General features: G+C 41.8%; 1 protein-coding gene across 3 annotated transcripts in view; it reads left to right on the forward strand.

Moving 5' to 3' along the window:
• LOC121276712 (xanthine dehydrogenase-like) overlaps positions 1–27,705 on the forward strand; it is a 182,550-nt gene that overhangs the window by 75,567 nt on the left and 79,278 nt on the right. For all 3 annotated transcript variants that reach the window (XM_041185259.1, XM_041185261.1, XM_041185260.1), the window contains 4 exons: positions 76–290; positions 4,615–4,782; positions 16,302–16,379; positions 25,022–25,208. In XM_041185259.1, coding sequence (XP_041041193.1) covers positions 76–290; positions 4,615–4,782; positions 16,302–16,379; positions 25,022–25,208 — 648 coding nt within the window. The remainder of the gene's footprint in view (positions 1–75; positions 291–4,614; positions 4,783–16,301; positions 16,380–25,021; positions 25,209–27,705) is intronic.

The raw sequence follows: 27,705 nt of genomic DNA on the forward strand, positions 1-27,705 counted from the left end.
TTTCATTCTGAAAGTCCAAATTATTTCAAAGAGTTAAGAAAAAAATGTGTCACCTAATTAATAATTTTCTCACAGGCGTCTACAAGGGGATATATTATAAAGTCTACATTGATGTGAAAGGAGTCCCTGATCTCTACAATGTCACGATGGAACCTGGTGGTTTAAAGGTGTGGTCTAACGTCACCCTGAGTTCACTCATTGACTACTTGAAACAGTATTCTGACCAATCACCATCCTACAATGTTATGGCTCATTACTTGCTCAAGGTTGCAAATAGACCTGTGAGAAATGTAAGTTTACTGCTGCTTAGTTTCGTCAAAGAGTTTATACTTTTTGCAAGAAATGTTCTTGGTTTACTAGTTGTCACTAATAATGGCTCAACTGCAGCTATTACAGACAATCTGTTAAAAGACAATAAACTACTTTCAGATGGGAAGGGAGGGGAGAATGATTGGGTCATTCAAATGGGCCACCAAACTCCTAACTATTCAACTAACTTTCATACTTGTACACCAGTCCATGTTATTCTGCATTGCCTGTTGCAGTTATCTCTCTATTTATCTTTCTTGGCCCATCTATCCTGTCTCCTCATCTTCCTGTCACCCAGTCTTTTATTTATTTTATTTTTTATTACTCATTTCTCCCTCCCTTGTGCTTTGGCCCCTCAACCCTTACTCTAGTCTATCATCTCTAATCTCCGGCTTCCATTCCAGGCTTGCCTCCACCCAAATAAACGCACAGTTACATTCTGTGCCACTCTCTGCGTTCTCTGTAGGGCCCATCAAGGCATCCATTGCTGCTTTGTTATGAAAACAACCCCAATTACCCAGCCTCCATTCTCACTGGAGCCCAGAGGCTTAATTTGACCGATTTCGTAACACACTCACCACTGACCTCTTGAATTCTTCCAGCTATCAGTAATGACTGCCTGCATTGTACTTTGCTACAGAATGGCTGTTCACTCATGAGTAAGGCAGTTACCATTCATGACCTTGTTGTAGGTGATTTCATTGATATCAAGGCTATTACTGAAATTTGACTCACCTGTGGTTACCTTTCAACCTAGTTATACTTTGCACCTACTGTCTTGCCCAAACCATCACCATAGAGGTATGTCCCCAAATCTCAGACCTTCTTGTCCTTTGGTCATCTTACATTATCTCTCTTGCTTCTAATTTATGATCTGCATTCCCTAATGCTATATCCCAAATTTCTTACCAACCTCCCTCCTTTCATCTCCTGGAGACTCTGTATTGTGACTCTTCATCTTCAGTGATTTCAACTTCTATCCCAACTCACCTGGTTCTTTCTGCTCTGAAGTCACCTACCTCATGTCTTTCCATGACCTCTCCTAACCATATTGATAGGGGCCTCATTGACTCTGCCATCTCATGTAACCTCTTTACTCCCATGATCTCAATCACAGATATGGCAATCTTCAACACTTTCTTTTATTGCTCACCACCTACACCCCCCATTCCCCTTCTAACCAGACATGCTTATGTGTCTAACCTGGAAAGAATGATTCCCTAAACACTTGCTTTTGCAATCTCTTCAGTCCTCCTTTGGCCAAGATACTTCTGCATCTTCCTCTCTGTTCAATCATTCCCTCCACTTCCATCTTTGATGTCCTTGCCCCACCCTGGTCATTTCCCCTGGTATGGCACCAACCTTCACTTCCTTAAGTCCAAGGGGCACAAATCTGTGCATATCTCATGCGCAACTGATTTCGCCATCCATCACCAGGTGAATTCAATCCCTGCACTGAAAAAGCCTTAATAAAGCTATAAATGACACCCTCTGTGAATACAGTGTATTCTTTTCTCCAAATCCTCACTGCAGCCTTTGACACAGTTGACCACAATCTTCTCGGTGGTGTTGTACTCATATATTTTCATTCTTACTATCCAATCACAGTCAGAAAAACACACAATAGTTTTTCTTCTTAACCACAAATTATTGTTTCAGTCACTGATTGGTTGCAGAGCACCCTGCCCTGTCAGGGTGAACAGCCAGTGGTCGTGGTCCACATTGGTAACGACGAGATAGGGAGCGTAGTGTAACGGGTTAATTGAACAGTTATGGTAATGAGTGATGTAGACCATGATGTAACAGTGACATCGGCAGTCATGTGCTAGACACTCAAGTGAGATGATGGAACAGTCTGTACTCATGAGAGATGTACTGAACCTAATTCCACCGTACTCTCAGGCAGTGTGTTTGTGAAAATGTTTCTCCTCATGCCTCATGTTGCTTCTTTTGCCAATACCTGAAATCCGTGCCCTCTCATTCTTGATCCTTCCTTTTTTCTAAAATGTGATGCCCAGAATTGGATGCAATATTGTAGTTGAGACTGATCCAGTGTTTTGTACAAGTTTAACATAACTTCCTTGCTCTTGTACTCTATGCCCCTTTTAATAAACCTAGGACACTGTATGCTTTATTAAACACCTTCTTAACCTGTCCTGCAAACTTCAATGATTTATGCACATATACACACAGGTTCCTTTGCTCCTGCACTCCCTTTAGAGTTATACCCTTTATTTTATATTGTCTCCCCCTGTTCTTCCGACCAAAATAAACCACTTCACATTTCCCTGCATTAAATTTCATCTGCCACTTGTCCACCCACTCCAACAACCTGTGTCCTTTTGAAGTTCGACACTATCCTCATTACAGTTTATAATACTTCTAAGTTCTGTAGTGTCCGCAAATCTTGAAATCGTGCCCTGTCCACCAAGGTCTGGGTCACTAACATTTATTAAGAACAGCAGGGATCCTACCGGTGACAATTTCCATCTGTAAAAGGTACCTCCCCCCACCCACAATTTCAGATCAAACTGAATTCAATTCCAAGCTGAGCTTTTGACCTTTTATTTTCTCAAGTACAAATATTTCCACTTCATAACATTACTCATTTCTCTTTTAGCCAATCTGTTATTGAAAACCTCATTCACAGCTTTGCTGCTGTTAGGTTTAAAATCCTTCCCTTATAATACAGGCATATGGACTCCCAAATAGAGGGATGTCCAATTAATAATCTTTATTTATGAAAACACTAATACAACCCGTTATATGTGAGCTCAAAAGATTAGCACCAAGATTAGTACCAGGAAACGCAAACTGAAAGTTTATCAGGAATACAAAAAACACATTCTCTCACCACATACACTAGCCCCACACAAGACTAAGTTGTGTTCCTAAAGTGTAGTGCCTTTATGTAGGTAATCATGTATGATAAACAAAAGTTTGGTACATAACAGTATGTTTCTACTATGTGCAGATGGTTGTAAAAACATGTAGTTAATATGTCATCACTTAAGAAGAGGCGTTGATCATCTCTTTCGTGCTTAGTTCTACTATCTGTTTTTCCAGACATTCTCCACTAATACATAACTGTGCCTTCACTTCTCCTTTAAATATTTGTTACAGTTATTTATTTTCCTTTCACACTCCCTTACTGATTTCTTTACACCCTGGCACCATTCTAACAATTATCATACTGCTCTCATACCAACCGACAGCCCAATATTGCATCCTGTGATTCTATGTACAGACACTAATTTATTCTGGTTTAACCCCTGCTATCACCATTTTCCAACCATGTAGATAATGCTGGCTATTTTACCTTGCTTATTAATCTATGCAGTAATCCCCTAAGGTCCCTCCGTTCCTGCATCCTTTTTTAGAATTGCATTCTGTTTTAGAATTGCATTCTTTATACTGCTTTTTCCCGATTGGCCTACCAAAATATAAAATATCACACATCTCTCCATTAAATTTCATCTGTAATGTGTCCTTCCATTCCACTAGCCTATGTCTGTTTATCATATTTTTATCAGGGGCACAGTGAGCCTAAACATTTAGCACAAATATTGCCATAGCCAGAATATTGGATGTTCTGACTTTCCTACAACTTGCAGAGTTGGTGCTATTGACGTAGTAAAATATCCCATGGTACTTTGCAGGAATATTATCAAACCAACTTTGTCATCAGTTGAGTGAGCTGCGTCAGACATGCTGATTCTTTGTCCTCTATAATGAAGTCATCCTCAGTTAACACATTTCAAATTTTACATTTGCTTGATTTTCTTAATGTTAAATTAAGTTCAGTTTGTTCTGAGATTTTTTTCTGAACAGAAGAAAATACAGTCTTTAGTTTTTGAATTTTTGATGTTTACCCTTAACGTTTTCTTTATATATCATATCCTTTTATATTCAAATTTTAAATGCTAAACAGTACCTCAAAAATCAAAAATCCTAATTCAATAAATGAATTAGTTAATTATTCTTTTTGAAAATGGAAAATCTAACTACCTGTTGGTATGTCATCTATTGGCCTTGTTGAAAATTGATCAAACTTTATTTACTTTAGGCTAGTGGGATAAACCTCCATCTTCACTGCATGGTCAATAGCCTGTCACTCGCCTGTTGAATCCATGTGATTTACCCCAGCAAGCTTAAGAAATTAATTTGGGATTTTATTAACAATTTGAATGTCAGGCACCGAGTGGCACTTCAAGTTGATGGTGGATGTGGCCCAAGACTACTGATGTTATATGAGAATGATGTAAAAAAAAATGACTATGCATGTTTTGTGCTCCATACCAATAGGTTGCTGGATGGGCTGGAAATTTGATGCTGAAGTATGAACACCGTGAGTTTTTATCTGATGTATTTGTGGCCTTTGAAGCTGCTGGTGCTAAATTGACCATTTCAGATATCTGTGAGTCGAACACTTACACTCCGATGGAGTTCCTTGATGTTAACATGCAAGGAAAGGTAGGCTTTTATGACCTGATTAAGTATTTTTGTTATAGTTATAACTTCAGTTACCTAACCTGTTAATTTTTAAGCAAACATTTTGAAAGTTCTGATGAAACGCTTAAATGTCAAAGTCCTTTTCAGTCTTAAATATCAATTCTGACATGCACTGATTTTGGAAGCTCATTGTAAGAACATAGATTTTCTGGGTAGCCGCTGCAATGCAAAACACAAAGTTGCATTAGAAAATTACAAGCCCAGTGCCTGTGATTTTTCTGTGAACACATGCAGTATGCAGATTCCTGCGGCTGACTTTTCACTATGGAGTTTGTTTTCAGGTCTGAAACCTGCCTCCAGTGGGAAACTTATTAAAGTTGAGACTTTTGTGTGAGAAGCCCTTAACTGATATAGAGACAGGTTTCCTGTCCACTTTGAGCCCTTGGGAGTGGGATTTAAGGCCAGTGAGATGAAGTGTGGGAATCATTTAAACTCTCATGCCAGCCACCACAGGTTTTTCTGAGGGAGAGGTCTGCTCTTTGTGCCAAAGCCTGCCACTGCAACACAGGAAGCAAGAGGTCACAGGGAGATGGAGGCCTTGCCCCCAGAGGAGCCACTCACTTCTTTGACGGTGACCTGGATCTAATGCTGAAGGCTGTGAGGGAGAGGATGAGGTCCTCTTCCAGATAGTGGCAGGAGGAGTCCACTTCATCTTGCAGCAGAGGTACATCTCAGCACCTTCTCTGTCTGCCTGTTGTCCTCCTCCTCTCTCACCTTCTGCTCCTGCTCCTTCTAACTCCTTCCAGGGCCTCATTCTCCTCAAGGTCTATATTCCCTGTAGGGTAATGTTATGGAGAGAACAGAAGACCACTGCAATGACCAAGACCCTTGCAAGAAGGTATTGGAGGGCACCATCTGACTGGTCCAGGCACTGGAATCATATCTTCAAAAACCAAATGGACTGCTCTATGGTAATCTGACTGAGCAGGTGGCATTGCTTGTATCACCTCTGTGCCTCTGCACAGGGTTATTGCAGAGTCATGAGTAGCCATTTTTTCAGGGGATGTTCCTTTGCCCCTAGCATCCATTCCAGATAATTTGGGGGATTGGTGTGAAGGTGTGAGACAGCCTGAACTGGCAAAGGATGAAAGATTCACAGCAGCTGTCAGGACCTGTTGGACACTAGGGAAGTGGAAGCCTTTCCTGTTAATGGATTTCACTGGCTGCTTGCTGGGCGCCTTGATCGCCACATGGGTGCAATTGATGATGCCCTGCACTTGGAGGAATCCAGCGATGGAGTTGAAACCCAATGCGCTTTGTCCCTGCAAGGCCATGACTGTTGTTGAATGAATGTTCTGTCCAGCTCTGGCAAAGAGGGCATCAGTGACCAGCGAGATGCAGCGGGGTGCAGTCATTTTTGAGATGCCATTAAAATTCTCAAATAATCCTTGGAAGGAGCCAGAGTGAAGAAGTTCAAGGCCACAGTGAATTTGAGGGTGACTGGCAGGGCATGATGAACAGTGCTGCAAGGCGTAAGGTCTTCAGTGACAAGGGTACAGGTATCTGTGACCTTCTGCCTCCAGTGTTCACAGTATCCTCTGGCATTGGTTCTCAGTCATCTCCAGGTAGCTTTGTCTTTGGCAGTAGATCCTGTGTTGAGGCTTTGGCCTCCAATGCTCTCTTGCCACTCTTTCCTCTCGTGTGTCCTCCTAATGCCCAGGGTTCTGCCCTACCTGCAGAGGGCCCGAAATCTGGTAATTGTACTTTCATTGTCAGCTTGAGCCTTCCTTTTTGGCAGTTGGCTGCCCGATCCCTGCCTCCCCCTCTTCAACCCCCACAATGCCAGGGGCACTGAGTGCCCACTTTCTCTGCCACCTGAACAGCACCAAGAACATACATACAAGCATATGAATTAGGAGGAGTAGGCCAATAAGCTAAGCCCTTCAAGGCTCCTCTTCCAATCAAGAATATCATGGCTGATTTGACTGTAACCTGTATTCCGCATTCCTGCCTATCCCCGATAACTTTTCACCCCCTTGTTAATCAAGAATCTATCTAGCTCTGCCTTGAACATATTCACTCTGCTTCCACCCCCTTTTGAGGAAGAGAATTCCAAAGACTCAGTACCCCCTAAGTCCCTTATCATCCCTGTCTTAAATGAGCGACCCCTTATTTTTAAACCATGGCCCCTAGTTCTAGATTTCCCACAAGAGGGCGCTCCCCTACCAATTGCAAAGTTCCCCTTTACCATGCTGACACTCTTATAGGGCCAGGGTAATCCCATTGGGCAGCTAAGGCTGGGTCCCCACTCTTTATCTGCTCCCCTTCAGCTGCTTTGTTTCCGAGGACATGGGGCAAAAGTTTTAGCTCGGTGGGCAGGCACGCCCCCAGCTCACTGGAGTGTAAAATGACGCATGTTGACGTTGGGCGAGAGTCCCGACGTCAATGTACAGTCGCACAATATTTTGTTCAGCGGGTGTACACCAGAGTTAGCGCAAATTAAAAGGCTTATTAAGGCCATTAAATTATCAATTAAGTTTAAATTTTCGCTGCCCGTCTAACCTTACGGTTGGCAGGCAGGTTAAAAGGCCAAGCAGCTTTTGCACTTTTTAGGAAACCTCATCCATGGGTGGGATGAGGTTTCCTAAAGCAAATAAAATTTTAAAACTTCATTAATAACACGTCCTTACTCATGTGACAGAGTCACATGAGGGGGCATGTTTCATCACAATTTTATTTTCTTTATTGATTTTTTTAATAACTCTTCATGTCCCAGAGGCAGCTCTGAGCCTCAGGGAGATTATGATATGTGCGCTCATGCCGCTTGCACTCCTCCCTGCCCCCCCCACCCCCCACCCACCTGCACAGGCAGCACTGAGCGCTGCTGCTTGCGTTTCACGCTGGGCAGGCCTTAGTTGGCCCACCAGCATGAAATTGCCTTCTGGCCCTGATCGCGGGAGGCAGTCCCCGCATCCACCCGTTCCCGCTGAGCCCGGCCGACATGGGTGAAATTCTACCCATGGGTAACCTTGTGCATCCCTTTAAAAATTTAAAGCTGAAAACTTGGCAATCTTTTTGTGAACTTGTTAATTGATTTAATTGGCTTCAATTGGGAAGAGAACAGGGTTCCTGTCCCACCATTCCTTTCCACCACCCACCCCCCGCCCGGATGATTATTGACAGCGCCATGAATGGCATCCTGAATTTGATATGCTGCCGAACATCAGTCTTTTCGGGGGGGCCCCTGCCTCAGTTCTTGACCTTGGCAGGAGGCTCGTGAATTAAGCACTTGGGATGCACGGATTGTCCAATGAGAAGAGATTAATTAGTCTTGACCTTTATTGCGCAGAGTTCAGAAGAATTAGAGATGATCTCAATGAACCATGTAAAATTATTAAAGGGTTTGACAAGGTAGCACAGGGTGGTTGTTTCCCTCGATAAGGCGTCTAGAATTCAGGGCCACAGCAGAGCTATCCCCAAGTCAAGCCACTAGTCATTTTTTTTTATAAAGTGAAAGTCAGTAACATGCTGTCTTTCTGTTTTGCTCCACTTAACTGTAATCTGCAATTTTGAGAGATTACAAAGCAAACTAGTCTATTTATAGCATGGAAGTTGAAGAAGCCTTAACTTTGCTCCATTTGTTGACTGAGCAATAATAATTCTAGATTGTAAGCCTATTCCTGTTGTTAGCTCCTATTGTCTTCAAGACACAATTTTTCTCACATTAGTGACAAGATAATCGATTGTAAATTTAATAGAAGCCTAAACATTGCCAGGAGCTTCTTACAGTCATTCCTGATGAAAGTTCAATAACAATATTACAACTAGTATCATGTCTGGAGTAATTTAGAACTATACATTTGGAAAAGAGGCATTTGTTCAAAAGTAAGCACACGTAAAAATTGCGTGTAATTTAAGAAAGAAAATGTTGACCCTGCCTCCACTGCTCTCTGAGAGTTCAAAAGATTCACGAACCTCTAAGAGAAAAAGTTTCTTTTCATCCCTGTCTTAAATGGGTGGACACTTTTTTTTACCTGTGTCAACCCCCCACCCTTCCCCCCAAGTCCTAGTCTCTCCCACATGGGACAACATCCTTTCAGCATCCATTGTGTCAAGTCTTCCCATCCCAGGAATCAGTCGAGTGAACCTTCTCTGAACTGCTTCTAAGGTATTTATATCCTTTCTTAAATAAGAAGACCAAAATTGTACACAGTACTCCAGGTGTGGTCTCACCAACATCCTGTACAACTGTAGCAAAACATCCCTACTTTTATGTTCAATTGTCCTTGCAATAATTTACAAAATTCCATTTGCCTTCCTAATCACTTGTTGTTCCTGCATACTAACTTTACCCGATATGTATCAGGACACCCAGATCCCTCTGTACCTCTGAGTTCTGTAATTTCTCTCCGTTTGAGTAATATGCTGCTTTTAACTCTTTTTGCTACAGTGGACAAATTCACATTTTCCCATATTATACACCAGCTGCCAAATTTTTGCCCACTCACTTAATTATCTATCCTTTTGCAGACTCCTTATGCCCTCAGGGAGAAGGTGGGAGAATGGGGTTGAGAAACTTATCAGCCATGATTGAATGGCGGAGCAGACTCGATGGGCCGAATGAACTAATTTCTGCTCCTATGTCTTATGGTCTTATGGGTCTCTTCACAACTTACTTTCCTACCTATCTTTGTGCCATCAGCAAATTTAGCAACCATGCATTTGGTCCCTTTATCCAAGTCATTTATATAAATTGTAAATAGTTGAGTTGCTAGCATTGCTCCCTGTGGCACTCCATTCGTCACATCTTGCCAATACAAAAATGCCCATTTATGCATACTCTCTGCTTCCGTTAGCTAAGCAACCCTCTAACCATGCTAATATGACATCTTATTTTATGTAATTCAAATGCTTTCTGGAAATCTAACTACCACACATCCGCAGGTTCCCCTTTATCTATGTTGCTTGTCATTTCCTCAAAGGACTTCAATAAATTAGTCAACCATGATTTCCCTTTCACAAAACCATGTTGTCTCTGCTTGATTGCATTGAGATTTTCTAAGTGCCCTACTGCAACCTCCTTAATAATAGAATCCAGCAATTTCCCTATGACAGATGTTCAGCTAACTAGCCTATAGTTTCCTGCTTTTTGTCTCCCTACTTTCTTGAATAGAGGAGTCACATTTGCTATTTTCCAATCTGATGGGACCTTTCTAGAATCTAGGGAAGTTTGGACAATTAAAACTGGTGCATGTACCATCTCAGCAGCCACTTCATTTAAGACGCTAGGATGAAATCTATCAGGAGCTGGGAATTTGTCAGTTTTCAGTTCTAATAATTTTCTCAGTAACCTTTCCCTGGTGATTGCAATTGTTTTAAGTTCCCCTCCCTTTCATCTTCTGATTTACAATTATTCCTGGGATATTATTTGTATCCTCTACAGTGAAGGCAGATACAAAATATATGTTCAATTCACCTGGCATTTCCTTATTTTCCATTATTAATTCCCCATTTTTACTCTCTAGAGGACCAAGGCACATTTTACTTATTGAGTTCTGATAAGAGTCATATCAGACTTGAAATGTTAACTCTGTTTCTCTCTCCAGGCCTGCTGAGTTTTTCTATCATTTTCTGTTTTTATCTCACTTTAGTCTTCCTTTTTAAATACCATTAGAAACTCTTATGAACTCTTTTTATATTTCTAGCTAGCTTTCTCTTGGACTCTAATTTCTCCCTCCTTATTAATCTTTTAGTCATTCTTTGCTATTCTTTATATTCTGCACAATCTTCTGACCTGCCACCCAACTTTTTGGAATTATATGCTTTTTCTTTTAATTTGATACCATCTTTAAGTTCCTTATTTAGCCTCAGATAGTGTGTCCTTCCCTGAGAGTCTTGCATTCTCATTGGAGTGTATCGTTTCTAAGTATTCTGAAATCTCTCCCTAAATGTCTGCCACTGCATCTCTACTGATCTATCCCTTAATCTAACTTCCCAGCTCATTTTAGCCAGCTCAGTCTTAATGCCCTCATAATTGTCCTTATTTAAGTTTAAAACACTAGTCCTAGATCCACTCATCTCTCCCTCAAACTGAATGTGAAATTGAATCATATTATAATCACTGCTACCAAGAAGTGCTTTCACAATGAGGTCACAATTAATTCTGTCTCATTGCACATTACCAGATCTAGTGTAGTTGCCTCTCTGGTTGGCACTAGAATGTGCTGCTCTAAGAAACTGTCCTGAAAACACTGTATGGACTTATCATCCAGGCTATCTTTGCCAATCCAATTCATCCAATCTATATGTAGATTAAAATCAGCCATGATTATACTAGTAACTTTCTCACAAGCCTCCATTATTTCTTTCTATATACTCCACCCTACAGTATGGTTACTGTTAGAGGATCTGTAAACCATTCTGACAATTGACTTCCTAAGTTTACTATTTCTCATCTCTACCCAAACTGATTCTACATCTTGATCTCCAGGACTAAGATCATCTCTCCCTATTGTACCAGTGTCATCCTTAATTAATGGAGCCACCCTCCAACATTCCCTGGCTTCCTATCCTTCCCAAATGTCATGTACCCTTAAGTATTCAAGTTCCAGTCTTTGTCATTCTGCAGCCATGTCTCTGTTATGACTATCAGATCATACATATTTATTCCTATGTGTGCTGTCAGCTCATCTACTTCATTACAAATGTTACAATTAATCAGATACTGAGGCTTTGGCTCTGTCTTTTTACTAGTTTTGTAACCTCTAGCCATATCTGCTGGTGCACTCTTAGGTTTGTACACTCTGTCCCTTCCTGCCACACTCTGTGTCAATTTATCACATTACATTGCCAAGGTCCAATCACAATCTTCTTGTTGACTGGCAAGTACATTTATAGCAATTACATTGTTAAGACAACTTTTTAAAATTCATTCATTGGATGTGGGCATCGCTAGCTAGGCCAGCATTTATTGCCCTCGTTCAGAGGGCATTTAAGAGTCAACCACATTGCTGTGGGTCTGGAACCACATGTAGGCCAGACCAGGTAAGGATGGCAGATTTCCTTCTAAAACAATTGGCAATGGTTTTGCAGTCATCATCAGACTTCTAGTTCCAGGTTTTTTTTTATTGAATTCAAATTTCACCATCTGCCATGGTGGGATTCAAACCTGCATCCCCAGATTATTACCTTGGGTCCCTGGGATACTAGTCCAGTGACAATATCATTATGCCACTGCTTCCCGTTCACCTGCTTGTTAAAACGGGTGATGGGCATCTGTTCACCTATAAATAGGTACAGCTGTAACACTCCAGTGTGGAAGGGACTGGGAGAGTCTGCTACACTGTAGAGCTGTCTTGAGAATAAACCAGCTTGAAGTAAAAGACTAACTTGGGCTCATTCTTCCTCGACAAGTATTAATTGTGAGTGACACTCTGATCATTATTTCCCTTATTCCTGCCTTGCTATCTTGCTTTGTCTTCCCTATTTAATTTATCACATCCTTCCAGACTTGATCCTCTGCCTCCATTATTTAGTTTAAAGCCCTATCTACCACCCTAATTTTATGACTTGCCATTATACTCGTCCCAGCACAGTTCAGGTACAGACCATCCCAGTGGTATATCTCCCACTTTCCCCCACTACAGGTGTCATTGCCCCATTAATTGAAACCCATTTCTCCCACACCAACTCTCTAATCTGATTTACCCTATGCCAATTTGCTTGTAGCACAGGTAGTAATCCAGAGACTATTAGCCTTGAGGCTCTGCATTTTAATTTAGCCCCTAACTGCTCATACTCTCTCAGCAGAACCTCTTTCCTAGCTCTACCTATTCATTGGTACCTACATGGACCACGATCACTGAATCCTCCCCCTCCTATGGCAAGTTGCTCTCCAGTGCAGAGCAGATGTCCCAAATCCTGGCACTGGGCATGCTAAACAACTGTCTGGTCCTCCTGCTCTCGGCGGCAAAGAACTGTGTCCATCCCCCTGACTATATTGTCCCCTATGACCTTGATATTTCTATTAACTCCCCCTGCTTGAATGGCTTCCTGTACCATGATGTCATGGTCAATTTGTTCATCGACCCTGCAGCCACCACTTTCATCCATACAGGCTGCAAGAACCTCAAATCTGTTGGACAATTGCAAGCGCTGAGGCTCCTCCCCTTCTATCTTCTGGGTACCTGCCTCACTCAGTCACACACTCCTGTCCCTGACCGCTGGCCAAATTAGAAGACTCTATTCAAAGGGGTATGACTGCCTCCTGGTACAATGTGTCCAGGTAAATTTCCCCCTCCCTGATGCATAGCAGTGTCTGCAGCTCAGCTTCCAGCTCATTGACTCTAAGCCGTAGCATCTCAAGCCGCAGACACGTACTGCAGAAATGTCTGCCCTGAATCACTCTGCGTACCAGAACTCCCACATTCTGCAGTTGCAAAACATCACCTGCCCTGCTATCTTCATTATATGTTAATTAATTTATAATTAATAAACACTGCTACTCCCAATAGCCTTTACTACTGCTAGTAAACCTTACAACTAATAAAACCTTTTGATTACTTTTTAAAAATTCATTCATGGGTTGTGGGCTTCGTTGGCTGGGCCAGCACATATTGCGCATCCCTAGTTGCCCTTGAGAAGGTGGTAGTGTGCTGCCTTCTTGAGCCACTGCAGTCCATGTGGTGTAGGTACACCCATGGTGCTGTTAGGAAGGGAGTTCCAGGATTTTGACCTACTGACAGTGAAGGGGCTGCGATATATTTCCAAGTCAGGATGGTGGGTGACTTGCAGGGGAACTTCCAGGTGGTGGTGTTGCCATCCAACTGCTGCCCTTGTCCTTCTAGATGGTAGTGGCCATATGCTTAAATGGTGTTGTTGAAGGAGCCTTGGTGAATTCCTGCAGTGCATCTTGTAGATGGTACACACTGCTGCTACTGTGTGTCGGTGGTGGAGGGAATGAATGTTTGTGGATGTATACTAATAAATTATATGATTTTTAAAGATAAATGAGCAAAATATTCAGCAACCAATCACTTATCTGTTTTCCTGTTATGTTTCACTTTGATTTCTCTCAGAATGTGGCCGCTCTGCTCTGGAGCCACAGACTAGACTGGATTGGATAGCTTTTTCAGGTGGTGTTTACCACCTCCAAATCCTCCTTTTGCTGCTCTTCTAGGTGGTGGTTACTGTCTCAGGGTCTTCTTTTCGCCTGCTCTCCCTTCCCTCTCTCCAGTCCCTCTCCCACCACCACACCCCACCACCCCCATGCCCCCCCTCCCACCCCCCACCCCACTGTCCCTCTTACCCATTCCTCTTGCCCCACTTTCCCTCTGCTCTCCTGACCCTCTTGCCTGTCCCATTCCCCTGTATCACCCTCCTGTTCAAGCCATGGAGGGCCAGGGGCAGCCATGAAAAGCTTTTGTGTTTGGGCTTTGGGGTGGACAACGTGTACCAGCATGAATCAGGCTGAAACCTTTTATTTAGCTCACAAATTGGAGTTCCGCCTTTGGGTGTTTCTACTGATGTCAACAAGTAGCCCTATCCTCACACAAAGTCAGTGACAAAGGTGACAATGGGGAATCTGGCTCTTGGAATGTGCTCATTTGACAAGCTGCTTGGCCAATCATAGAAGCACAGAGGGAAAGATTTTCCCCCCGGTTAGGGAGGAAGACCGGGAACGGGCACGCCACCATTTTATGTTGGCCCACCCAGTGTGACGTCTGCCAGGAAGCACGATGCACTCCCTGTGTCGGCTGGGGGGTGGGGGGGGGCATACACGCTAAAGAGCGCACAGATCTCCCTGAGTCTAAGTGATGCCTCAGGGAGATTGGTTCCATTTTGAACCTCTTAATAAAGGAGTTTAAAAATTTTCCCTGCCATGTCCGCTCATGTGACACATCCATAACTTTTATTACAACCTTTCATTAAAATTTAAAAACACTCATGAAACCTTCCCGCCAGTGGATGAGGTTTCATGTTTTTTCACAAGCCCTCCTGGGCTCCCAGCTTGCCCGCCAACCTTAAGGTTGGACTGACAGGTCTATTAATTAGTTGAATTGGTTTCTAAACGGCCTTAATAGGTTGTTGACAGGTCGGCGTGCGCACAGCCGACCTGAAAATGTAAATGACGCAGGCATCGTCAGGAGTTCCACCTGATGTCACCCTGCATCATTTTACGCATCAGTGAGCAGGCCCCACTGCCCCCGCATGCCGACGGAAAAATTCTGCCCAGAAAATAGGAGCAGGAGGTGGTCATTTGGCCCTTCAAGCTTTCTCCACCATTCCTTTATCTCAATGCCATACTCCTGTGCTTTTCCCATACTCCTTGATGCCTTTACAGTCTAGAAATCTCTCTATTTCCTTCTTAATTATACACAGTGACTTGGCCTCTACAGCCCTCTGTGGTAGAGAATTCCACAGGTTCAGAATTCACTGCTGTGAACCTGGCAGCTCAGTCTCCAAAGCAGCCAATCAGTGGTGGCAACAGATGGGATCAAGCAGGAGGAGAACAAAACCTATGCTGGATTACATACGTGGTAGTTCACACCAAAATATCAATCAAATGTATTGTGCCAGGATTAAAGGAAAACATTCCTTTAAACTGTGCAAAGTAGCCAAGTCAATTTTGTCCAAGTCAGGTAAAAAGTCAAAAAAACAATGACTCGAGTCAACAACTATAGATCACCAGTTCAATATAAGAAGTTGGTCATTTAGGACTGAGATGAGGAGAATTTTTTTCACTCAAGGCGTTGTGAGTCTTTGGAATTCTCTCTGTTCAGTCATTAGTCTAAATTCAAGAGACAGGTTGATAGAATTTTGCAGACTAAGGGACTCAAGGGATATGAGGAGAGTCTGGGAAGACACAGCTGAGTTAGAACGTCAAGAGGGTAAGGGAGATGGCATAGTGGTATTGTTGCTGGACTGCTATTCTAGTGACCCAGGGTAATCCTCTGGGGACCCAGGTTCAAATCCCACCATGGCAGATGGTAAAATTTGAAATCAATAAAAATCTGGAATTAAAAGTCTGATGAGAACCATGAAACCATTGCTGTAAAAGCCCATCTGGTTCACTACTGCCCTTTAGGAAAGGAAATCTGATGTTCTTACCTGGTCTGGCCTACATATGATTCCAGACCACAGCAATGTGGCTGGCTCTTAAATGTCTTCTGAACAAGTGCAATGAGGGGGATGGGAAATAAATGCTGGCCTAGCCAGCGATGCCCACATCCCATGAATGAATAAAAAAAAGCAATGATCTTTTTGAATGATGGAGCAGGCTCAAAGGACAGAATGGCCTGCTGCTGCTCCTATATCTCACATTCTTAGGCGCAAGGGAGCACTCAGAAAATCTACCCTAGAAGGGTTGGCATATTTCTCTGTTTTCCTATTTTTACTATAAAGTATAATTCATATTTATATTTCATTCATTCACCTTCCTATCAGTTTGTAATTATTAGTATAATGTAAAGCAAAGGGCCAAAGACTGTCACTAAAGATGAAGAGCTTAATTTGTTACCTCTTCTGTTCATTGTGTTAAGATTCTTTTGTGTGTGGACATTCCAAAGCTGGCTAAGGATGAAAAGATGAACATCTATAAGGTCATGTCCCAAACGCAGGTAAGTGGAATTTTTTTTTGTTGACTGGCATCTTCTTGCTGAATTAATGAAGATTAAGTAGAAGTGGGCAAGAACTGATTTAAGTAGGATATATCTGAGTGAAATAAGATGGGACAATTCATGGCAGCCTGCACAATAATGAAGAGAACAGAAATGTCCTGGAGTAAATTCTAGATAATATTGTTGGCAGAGAATGGTAAGGGATGTTAGCTGCCATTACGTTCTATTAAAGACAGTGAGAACAAAGTTCAAGCATTTTCAAACTATGCCAATAAATAATATCTGGTACTCTGGGGATGTCAGAATATAATTTGGTATATTAAAGTTGAATAATCTGTTTGTGAGTGCAAGCTGTTGGATCATGCACAACTGCACCATTGGAGAAACATAGATTTGAAGATAGTATTTCTTCCTAGCAGTGAAATCCTTTTCTATTTCCTTTTCAGATTGAATTTTGGAACTGATCATTTCCTATGTTAAAAAAAAATTCAACAGGGTTTTGGCCAAATCTGTACTGTTAATGATCTTGTATTCTCTGGGAAATGTCATGCTAAAAACTGGTAATAATGTTTTCACCCCCTCTGTATAACAATACTTGGTTGTGCAGAAAGGAGCTTGCAAATTAAAGCTGCCTATTTATGTATGCTAATAGATTCAGATTGCTCGTGAAGAAGTCAATCTACTGATGCCAAGATTAGAGATAGGCAGGTTATTAATTGGGAGTGTAGATCTGAGTTTTCTGTAAGACTGGGCAATAGTTGCAGATGTTATCAAATTTGGGAATTGTAAAGGAGAAAGTTCAATCCCATTGGCAATTGGATGTCTCTCAAGACTGTCAGGGAAATGAATGCATTCCTTTTCAATCTACCATAAGAAAGAAGGTATGCTTATAAGGAATTTTGATTTATACATAGTTTGTATATTGCTCAGGATTGGCAGCATCAGTCTCCTCCCCCCCACCCCCCCACTCCCCCTTAGAATTGGAAAGGAATGTAAAATACAGGCAAGCACCTGTTTTTAATTAAAAATAAATAAGAAATCCTGTGGTTTATGACTAATCCCTTCTCCAATCTACACTTGGGATTTGCACACATTAATTCAACACTGAGATTTTCTTTTTTAACTCCTTTTTTGAGATATATGCAATGTCAGTCAAAATGGTAACTGTGCGTAGGATTTTCCTCTTTCTTCATCATAACAGTAGCTAGCCCTCCTCTCAAACTTCGTTGCACGGCCTTAGCTAAGATAAGGAACAAGTAACTCTTTTGAGTACAAACATGTTTCCATCTGTTTCAGATGAAGTTACATTGTTTCATAGTTTGTCATTGTGAGATTTGAACTCTTGATCTTGGGGTTACAAACCCAGTACCATAACCACTTGGCTATTTAAGCCAAGCCATAAGGAACAAGTAAGAGCACTCTCTGCACAACACACCCTATTATTGTCCCCCTGGATTTGCTGCCCCTGTGCATTGTGCATCTTTATCTTAAAACTGTTTCAGACATATGAAGGATTATAAAGTAAGCACTGCCACCATTTTGAGCTGTACCTTGAGAATGTGGAGAAGTTGAACCCTGTTGCGTATTGCACCGAGAAAAACTCTAATACATGCTCAGCTGCAGGCAGCCATTATTTATTTACATTTCCCCAACGGAGAGGACAACAGACAGGACAATATAACAAAATGCTCAGGTCTTGCAATATAATATACTCCCTCCCCATTTAAATAAACATATGCATTAAAAAGTAAAATGGAACATGTACATAATATTGCAGATTACAATCTGACTAAACCAACATCAACAATTCCTAATAAGTTGGGTTGCATACTTATTTTTACTGTAATCACAATTGACAATATATGTGACTGAAATTACTGGAACAGATGATGATTAAAAAAATGTTTTCCTTAACACCAATATGCCTAACAAAAATATAATTTGGCAAGAAGTAATGAAAAGGACAACTTTTTTCTTCTTCCTTCCTATATACTTTCAATTAACCAATTGGGCTTCTTTCTCTCTTTGTCTAGGCATCGCCTTCCATTTCCATTAACTTGACTCTGTTTGTTCAACATCTCTGACTGTGTCAAATCTGAACTTTGACTACCAACTCCACTTAATGATTGGCACTGTGAAATTGATTGATTTGTCTTCATTAAAGGCCTCAACTCATTTTCCTCTACCAGTGGATTCTGTGATACCGGCAAACTTTCAGTTTTTTTGTGATTCTCGCTATCTTTCTGACTTTCAGTTGCGATGGTAGGCTGAATTTGGACTACAGGAGATTTTTCCTGCTCTCCCTTTGTCAGATTTCCTCTTTCAAGCAAAAGATCTAAATGAAACTGATGGAGTGTCTCTCCAGTCCACACAAGAGATGTGAATGCATCTCGTATATTTACAACAACTTCAAGCACATACTTCTCCTTATCACATCAACATTTATTTTTACCGTGTCCTGCTGACCAGCACTGAGTTCTCCAAGCTTCATACTTGATGCATCATAACTCATCTTCGATTTGTTTTGCTTTTCTCTTAGTTTGCTATTGATACATTAGCATGATCTGCTGACTTATGTTATTTAATATCGTACTGATGGGCCATCAAAATCAGCTCTGAAGCCTTGCTGCAGTTAGGGATGGTATCCTCTTCTTTGAACCAAATATGATTATAATGGCTTGGTGGTCAAAGAAGACTTCCTACCATACAAGTATTTGTGGACCTTAGTAACACCATGTATGATTGTTAATGCCTCCTTCTCAACATTGCTGTGCTGCAAGAAATTAGGCTCACTCCAAGTGGATCCCTTAAAGAAATGTACACTACATGCACTTCTGGCAGGGGCAAGCCCAAGAGACAACCGGTGAGCATGGAGTGGGTTTCGCAGTGGGTTTACGCTCCTTGCGATGATTGAACACCCCCTACTCCCCCCACCATCCCAACAGAAGGCTCAGAGAGACTTCTTAATCCTCGCTTGTCAACAGGTGTGGGCCCACATCCTCGATCAGGTTCTTTCAGACAGTCATGCCTGAAGCCTGATTGCAGTGTCAAAGTGGGATCATCTGCCTGCTGCCATCCATAACTCTCCACTCACATTAGTACAGGAAAAGAGATTGGAGGAATGCTGACTAGTTTGAGACTTATTTGACAGAAATGGAGTCAGTTATTGCAATCAGAGAGCCCTCACAAGCAAATCCCCAGAAAACAAAATTCAGATGCTCTCAGCTGCCAGAATCAGGCCTCGTCAGCCTGCTCAGCACTGCACCAATTAATACTGGTTGAAATTCTGCAACAGCACACAATCTGCTGCTGAATCCAGGGATAGTAGAGGGGTGTATGAAGGAATCAAGAAAGCAACAGGCCCAGCAGCAATGAAATCAAGTCCCAGGAAGATCATCGCTGAACCTAGGAAGCAGATAAAAAGGTTGGTGTACCATTACCTCAAACTGTGCAATGGAGAACGCTGTCACTGGAGAAGCTCTCAGCGCCATTTCAGACTTTCCCGTCTTAAAGGAGCTGGACAGCAAGTGCACCATAGTAAAGCTCAACTAGGCCACTGACCATTTTGCCAGTGGTAAAGCCCTGGGAAATTATGGCATTTCACGTGAAATCATCATAAGTGAATACCAGCACTACTGCAGTATTTCCATGAATTTTTGTGTCTCTGCTGAAAGGAAAGATCTGGGCCTCATGTCATGCATGATGCAAAAATAGTCACCTTGTACACAAACAAAGGGGATCGCAGTGACCGTAACAATTATCGAGGCATCTCCTTCTTAAGTATCGTGGGGAAGAGCTTTGCTCATGTTGCCCTGACCAGATTGCAAACCCTGGTGTCACGCATCAACCCTGAGTCTCAGTGCGGTTTCAGAACTGGCAGATCGACAGTTGACATGATTTTCTCACTTCAGCAGTGGACAGCAGAGACCACTCTACATGCCTTCATAGACCTCACCTTTGATCTCACTAGCAGAGATGGATTCTTCAAACTGCTGGAAATAGGCTGGAAAATAAGCTGCCCACCTGTCACTTAGACATCATTTTTCCCACAAGATCATGCTGTACAGTTCCATCAGTTAAATGGAGCAACATCAGATACTTTTAGGACCAACAGTGGGGTAGAGCAGGGCTGTGTCCTGTGCTAATTCTTTTTAGCATATGCTTCTCCATGCTGCTATTATACTTTTTCAGTGACTCAGATGAGGGTATCTACCTGCATACCGGAGCTGAACACAAGTTGTTCAACTTGGCAAGACTGACTAGCAAACCAACCAAAAATACAAAGTGCTGCATGTACCAGGCTTGTGTTCTCAGCACCCTCCTATGTTTTGAGAAATGTAGGACTGTAGCTTTAAGAATAATCCTGTGTAAACTAATGTGTTAACAGCGCGGGGAACCTTTACAGGAGAGTTCTTCTTTAGTTATGGAGATTGACGCACAACTGCATTTGCAAGAAAGCAACAACAACTGAAGTTAAATGTTTCCATTAAGAAAAGTTGTCTGAAGATCAACTCTATAGCAGTCATGAATCATGGACAACTTTAACCGCAGGCAGAAATTGAACTGGACCAGCCTTATAAATATTATGCTACAAGAGCAGGTCAGAAGCTGGGAATTCTGTGGATAGTAATTCATCTTCTAACCCCCAAAGCCTGTCCACCATCTACAAGCCATAAGTCGGAAGCATGATGGAATACTCTCCACTTGCCTGGATGAGTGCAGCTCCAACAATACTCAAGAAGCTTGCACACCCAGAAAAAAGCAGTCCACTTGATGGCACCACATCCACCACCTTAAACATTCACTCTCTCCAACCCCAATGCACAGTAGCAGCAGTGTGTATCATCTACAAAATACACTGCAGCAACTTGCAAGGCTCATTCAACAGCAACTTCCAAACCTCCAACCTGCTACCACCTAGAAGGATAAAGACAGCAGATACATGGAAACACCACCACCTGAAAGTTCCCATCCAAGTCACTCACCATTCTGACTTGGAAATATATCACCATTCCTTCACTGTCACTGGATCAAAATCTTGGAACTCTCCCCCCAACAACATTATTGGTGTACCTGCACTACATAGACTGCAGCAGTTCAAAGCGGCAGCTCACCACCACCTTCTGAAGGGTAATTAGGGATGGACAATAATTACTGGCCTATTACCTGCTGAACTTGTATGCTAGATCTTTGTGATTCATGCATGAGGACCCCCAAATCCCACTGTGCTGCAGCTTTTTGCAGTCTTTCTCCATTTAAATAATATTCAGCTCCTCTAATCTTTCTGCCAAAGTGCATAACCTCACATTTTCCCACATTATGGGCAGAATTTAGCCCTTGGCTGGCAGGCAGGCAGCTGAACCCTGCCACCAAAACGGGGCCCGCCGCCATTTTGAGTGGGCGGGCCAATTAAGGCCCACCCAGCAGCCTGCCCATAGCGCTTCCTGTTCTGGGGGGGGAGTGGGGGGGGAGAGAATCCCCAACTGTCAAAGTGCGTGAAAGAGCACACTGCTCCCTGAGGCAAAGTCCTGTCTCAGGGATTTTAGTGAAAGGTAAGTAAAGTCAAAAAATAGAGACATTTTAAAATTATTAACATGTCCCCCTCATGTGACAATGTCACACGAGATGGGACATGTTGATAACAAACTCATAAAATTTATTAAATTTTTACAAATGAGTAATGAAACTTCATCACCAGTGGATGAAGTTTCATTAATAATCTACAGGTCGCTGGGGCTCCTGGCCTGCCCGCCATCCTTAAGGTTGTCTGCGCAGGGCATTTAACAATCTTAATTACCCTGTTAATGGCCTTAATTGGCCATTGACAGGTTGGGGGGCGGACAGCTGATTTCACTGTCCGCCTGCCTTTCTTAAGATTTAAATGGCCCGGAATGACGTCGGGGATTCCTCCCGACATCATCCTGCGTCATTTTCCCCTCAGCGAATGGGCCCCGCCCCCAAATTGCCGAGGGGAAAATCCTGGCCCATATTTCATCTGCCAAGTTTTTGCCCACTCCACTTAACCTGTCTATATCCCTCTGTAGACTGTGTCATCCTGCCCACTTGAACACTTTTGATGTAATTTCATTCTTAGACGTATTATGATCCCAGCTGATGTTACCACTGAACAAGTCAGATCCCTGGGTGGAATCTGGCCTGATAGATCTAACTTTTACTTTTTGTTTAGAACCGTGGAGGTGGCTACTGAACAGAGTCACTGATGAACTTTGAACAAATGAATCAAACATTTATTAAACATGAAAAAGATGAATTATATTAAACTACTCCTTCACCCACAGCCATACCTTTACAGATACGTTATTCTTACGAATCTGTATATAAGTTAAAAAAATCTGAAATTCTCTAATGTTCACAGTAAGTAAACAGTCCATGTACACCAATAGGTGATCTATGGTTGGACACACCACACTTCAAGTGACAGGTGCCACCCAAAGGAAATGCTATGGATCTCTCATCAACTCACCCAGATACTGGTCACTCTGTGAGCCAACGGGCGTCACGGAAACTCAACTTCATATGAGGGTTTCCAATCTCCACTTTTGAAGAACTTGCCTTGGAATCTTCTCCCAAACAATGCTTTCGCTTGGACGTCTTCCACAAGGATCCTCCTCCAGGGTTTAAATCTCTCCTTCTAATGTCCTCCTCCCCTGGATCACCATGTGCACTCACTTCACCTTCCATGCACTCTCTCAGATACTCAGCCATACCAACAGAACACCACTGCCTCTCAGCCCCATAGTAAGGAGTTACCAACCTTTGGCGGTCTCCTCGCATCTTCTGGCTTCTTGCATGCCCACTTTACCTTACTTCTGCTCCCTGCAGCTCTCTTCTGTCCCACTCCCTGGTTTCTTGGACGTTCCTCTCTTCTATCAAATTTTCTCTCTTCAGCTCCCACTCTTTTCTGATCTTTTTGTCCTGTTTCACTTTTGTTTTCATTTCTTCTGCACAGATGCAGTGCTCCCTTTAAATTAAAAAAAACGGAAAAAGAACCAACTGCGCATCTGTGCAGGGCCATTTACTGGCTTGAAGATGTGAATCCCGACCAACTGCACCTGTGCGGCCATTCTCCAGCTGGCACATGCACAGAATGAGAAATAGTCAAAAAAAAAAATGAACTGTGCACGTGCATCCATTCCATGGCCAGCGCATGTGCTAAAACCGCTGAGGCCCACCGGGAACTGTAGTTCTCAACTCCTCAACTCCTAGGGCCTGACTTTCACTTTTTAAAAGGGAAGTATTTTTCTTTCCTATTTCTGGGGTCCATAACAGTCTCATCAGAATCTCATTAATTTCAGAATTTTCCATTGGACTGGGGTTTTCGGGCATCATTGGTTAGGCATCACGTCAAAAGTTTCTGGCGACATCACAGTGAAGAAGACAATTGTTTTGTCCTCGCATCTCCTATTTTGTTCACTTTCAGCCAAATATGTAACCTTCATTCGTAATTACACCAGGGTGAATCCCCCCATTGCCTCCAAATATGTGTTCAGTGCCATTTTTCAATTATTTGCCATGTTGATTCACTGTGTACCTAAATACAATGTGCGCACATGGAACAATCTTTCAAATTGCTCAAACTTCCTCAAAATCAACTTTAGAAGCTCCAAAACCTGTGCCACAATGTTCTTCAGTCCTTAACTTCTCAAATTAATTGTAAAAAAAAAAAGGTCCATTCCAGCCTCGTTGCCACTTTTCTGTTTATTGCATTGAGAAAAACTCCTAACACAAGCACTCACCTGCAGGCAGTTATTATTGAACTAACGTTATTTACACTTCCCCAACAGAGAGTGGAAAGGGCAACATAAAAAATACTACAAACTGAAGACCAAAGGAATTAAAATCCTAAAAATAACAGGTCAACAAGCACATCAGAACTTTATTTTATGCCTTGATCGCTTCTGTCCTCATCACAGAAACCGATGGGTTTTGCATTATATACCCAAGAGACTGCAGCCTCACAATGCAGCACTTTTCAGTACTGCACTGAAAGTTCAGACCAAATTATGTCCTTTATTGTTATCTACCTATTTGAGGTAATTAAACTTAACTGCTATTTATGTTTACTTTTGTTAATTAATAAATTTGGTTGATAGTTAAAACCTAAAACATAATCTTGGGTAGTGTTATTCTGCTTCCTTGTGAAGTCAAGGAAGATCATAGATTAAATTAGTAAATCAAATCAGAGAGGGTTCACCTTTTGATCTTTGGGAACACAAATTTACCTAGATTTCTAAAAAAGTGGAAATGCCTTCACTCTCATGAGGAGTGAGGCCAAATAAACTGCAGTCAAAATAAAATCTAGAATGTTTTAAAGAAAAAATAGCCCAAAACATAACCATTGTGTTCCAGTCCTTCTGAAAATTGATGATATTTGCCAATGAAATGGGTTTGTATCAGTTTCAGGGAGTAGAGAAGAGAGGATCTTCTCTCAGTGTTTGCTTTAAAAACTAAATCAACTTCCAACAGCCCTTTGTTTATCTGGGTTATTCCTTTTCTTGAAAGGAGATAGCATTTTTTTAAATCACTTGTGCACTCCCATGGTGGTTCATGAATAAAATCTAAAATTATTTCCAAGCAAATGACTTGTTACCTGATATTGTCTTCCTGTTTCACTTTTATAGAATACTCAAGCTTATGTGAGTGCCGGGTTCCGTGTTCAGTTAGGTGTTTCAGATACTTGGGAAAATGAGCAGTTGATAGAATCCATCTCAATGGTATATATTGGAATCAACAGAAATTTCATTCATGCCTTTGCCACGGAAAAATACCTCCAAGGCAAAGATATCACTTCCATTTGTACTCTGAAAGGTAAGCGCATGATTTAGTTTTGGCTTACATGAGACTTGAGGATCAAAAGATGAATTACACCATATTGGTGTAAGCCTGGTCCATTTTATACCTCAGAAAACATTTGTAAAATTCAATGGGTTTCTTTTATGATTTGTGCATTGGACCACATTTTGATAACCTCTTAATAACCATTACAACAAATATAGGCCTGGAATTTGCAGTTGTAATGATATTGAAACTGTCAGCACTCACCATCATTACTATGCACAGTACCTTCTGATGTCCATGCATATGCAGTTAAATGTGGAAATCCAGAAGTTGCTGCGTGATGCCCTGCTCCTTCACAGGACGTGTTATTGCAGAATTTGCTGATTCAATCAATATAGAATCACTGGTTTGTCATGAAATTCAGTATTTATGCACCATTCTCACTATAAACACAAATGATGATGTTAAGCATTGTGCAATCAGTGGTTAGCAACTTTTCAATGATGTACTAAGTCCTGATTACTTTGAACAACCTATCTGGCTCTGAAAAAATAATTTTACAAGTGTGGACTCTAATTCTCTCAGAAAAACATGTCAAACATTTGCATGATTTTTAAAATAATAGACTTTAAGTTTGTTTCTGGCTTTGAAAGTCAGTTTCTCCCTTAATCTCATAAGTTCCAACCTTTATTTTTGCTTTTTGTACAATTATTAAAATGTCAATTATATTCCATGCTTTTTGCTTTGTTGGCTGTCAGAGTTCTTCAATCTGATTGGCTGATCTGTCTGCCTGCCTGCTGCCCTGTTGCTGGATGCTGCGAATCCCTATAAATGACACCAAATTTAAGTAATGTCAGAATAGAGGAAATCGTCAGTCTAGAACCTTCTAAAACTTTATGGGGATCTGTTTTTGATGTCAGCGGCAAGTGCCATCCATTTGTCACTGATAACTTCTGCCTATTATAATGTGTATTAAGCTAAAAGTTTAAGTGGGCAGGACTTTGTTTTGGGAGCTGTGATGCAGGAGGAGTCAATGATACACTCTGATTACACTTTGAATCTGGTTTAGTGTTGGGATTAAAGTTTCCTTTCTCACTCCAAAAGCTCTCAATGAAATCCGATTGGTTTCAAAACCATTCCCGGTGAGCAAGTGTCCACAACACAAAACTACCCAGAAATGGCATTATTGCTAAATTGTCAACCAGATTCAGCAAGGCCAGAATGATGGCTGTTATAGAAAATGGAAGTCAACTTGATGCAAAAGACCTATGAGTGACAAATGCTAACACTGGATACATACAGTAAAAAAAATCCTGGCACTGAACCTCACATCAGTGCTCACGTACTTACTCCTCCTTCCCACAAAAATCTCTCAATTGAATGAGAAACTGTCAACTCAGACACAAATTGGTTCCAGCACCGCTCCTATCTGAATGACAATTTGGTTCCAATATTCCCATCTGTCCACTGAGGCACAACTCTTGAGCCTGCGACATCTTGAAGGCAGCCTCTCTCGGAACCACAATGAAAATGAGGTATCTCTATTGGCATTAACGCAAATAAACTCTATAATCCTCTTACCTTTTCATTCCCCTGTCTTTCTCCCTAATTATCTATCCCTCCCCTTCGTTCTTCGCCTCTGTTCTCCAGCCTATTCTTTCTCTTTCCCATTCTTCTCTGTACCTTTCTGTTTCTTTCTTCTTCCCCTCTGCTTCTCCCCTGAATCCATACTCGCATTTCCACTCCCTTTGCCTCCCACCTCCCTTGCCTCACAATTCTTCTTCTTCTCCTCTTCTTTGTTGTCCTCCTCCTTCCTTTTCTCCTCCCTCCTTTTTACCACCCCCCCTTGCCTCCTGTGCTCCCTGCGTTTGTTCCTCACCTTCTCATTCTCCCCTTGCTACTGCCTCCTAGTGTCTTCCCATGCTACCTTCTCCTCCTCTTTCCGCACCTCCACTTCCTTCCCTTTTCTTTCCTTCTCCTCTCCCTTTAAACTGCTGAAGATTAATTAGGATGGTTCTTAAATTACTAAATTATTTTGATACATTGTTGCACATCAGTTAAGATCTGTTGTGTGTCGGTTAGTTGAGCTGATAAATGATTGCTGAGATGTTGGTATGTTCAAGCAATAACTGGTTTATTATATATACACTAAACTATATACAACTATTCACGACTAGGTGTTACACTGCTGGGGTCATGAACATTCTCCTCTTGACCCCTTGTCATGTGTTCTCTTACATCGTCATTATGGGAGTCCTATTTACACAGTCCCACACATTAATTCTTACAAACCTTAATTCTACATCTCCCCCCAAGTCTTCGCCCATATTTTTTACATTCATCTTTATATATTACCTTATCTGTTCCCCAGACCCCGCCTCCAAGTCCTTGACATCACACATTCAATCTGTCAGAAGGCTTTGCAACTCACCCTGATCATGTTCTTGTCAGACTTGGAACATCAGCGGTCTCACTTTGAACTCCTTTTCCTTGATTTAGATGGTCTTCATTGAGAGTTGTAGTATCT

Source organism: Carcharodon carcharias, chromosome 4, assembly GCF_017639515.1.
Source record: "Carcharodon carcharias isolate sCarCar2 chromosome 4, sCarCar2.pri, whole genome shotgun sequence".
In the NCBI taxonomy this organism is placed as follows: domain Eukaryota; kingdom Metazoa; phylum Chordata; class Chondrichthyes; order Lamniformes; family Lamnidae; genus Carcharodon; species Carcharodon carcharias.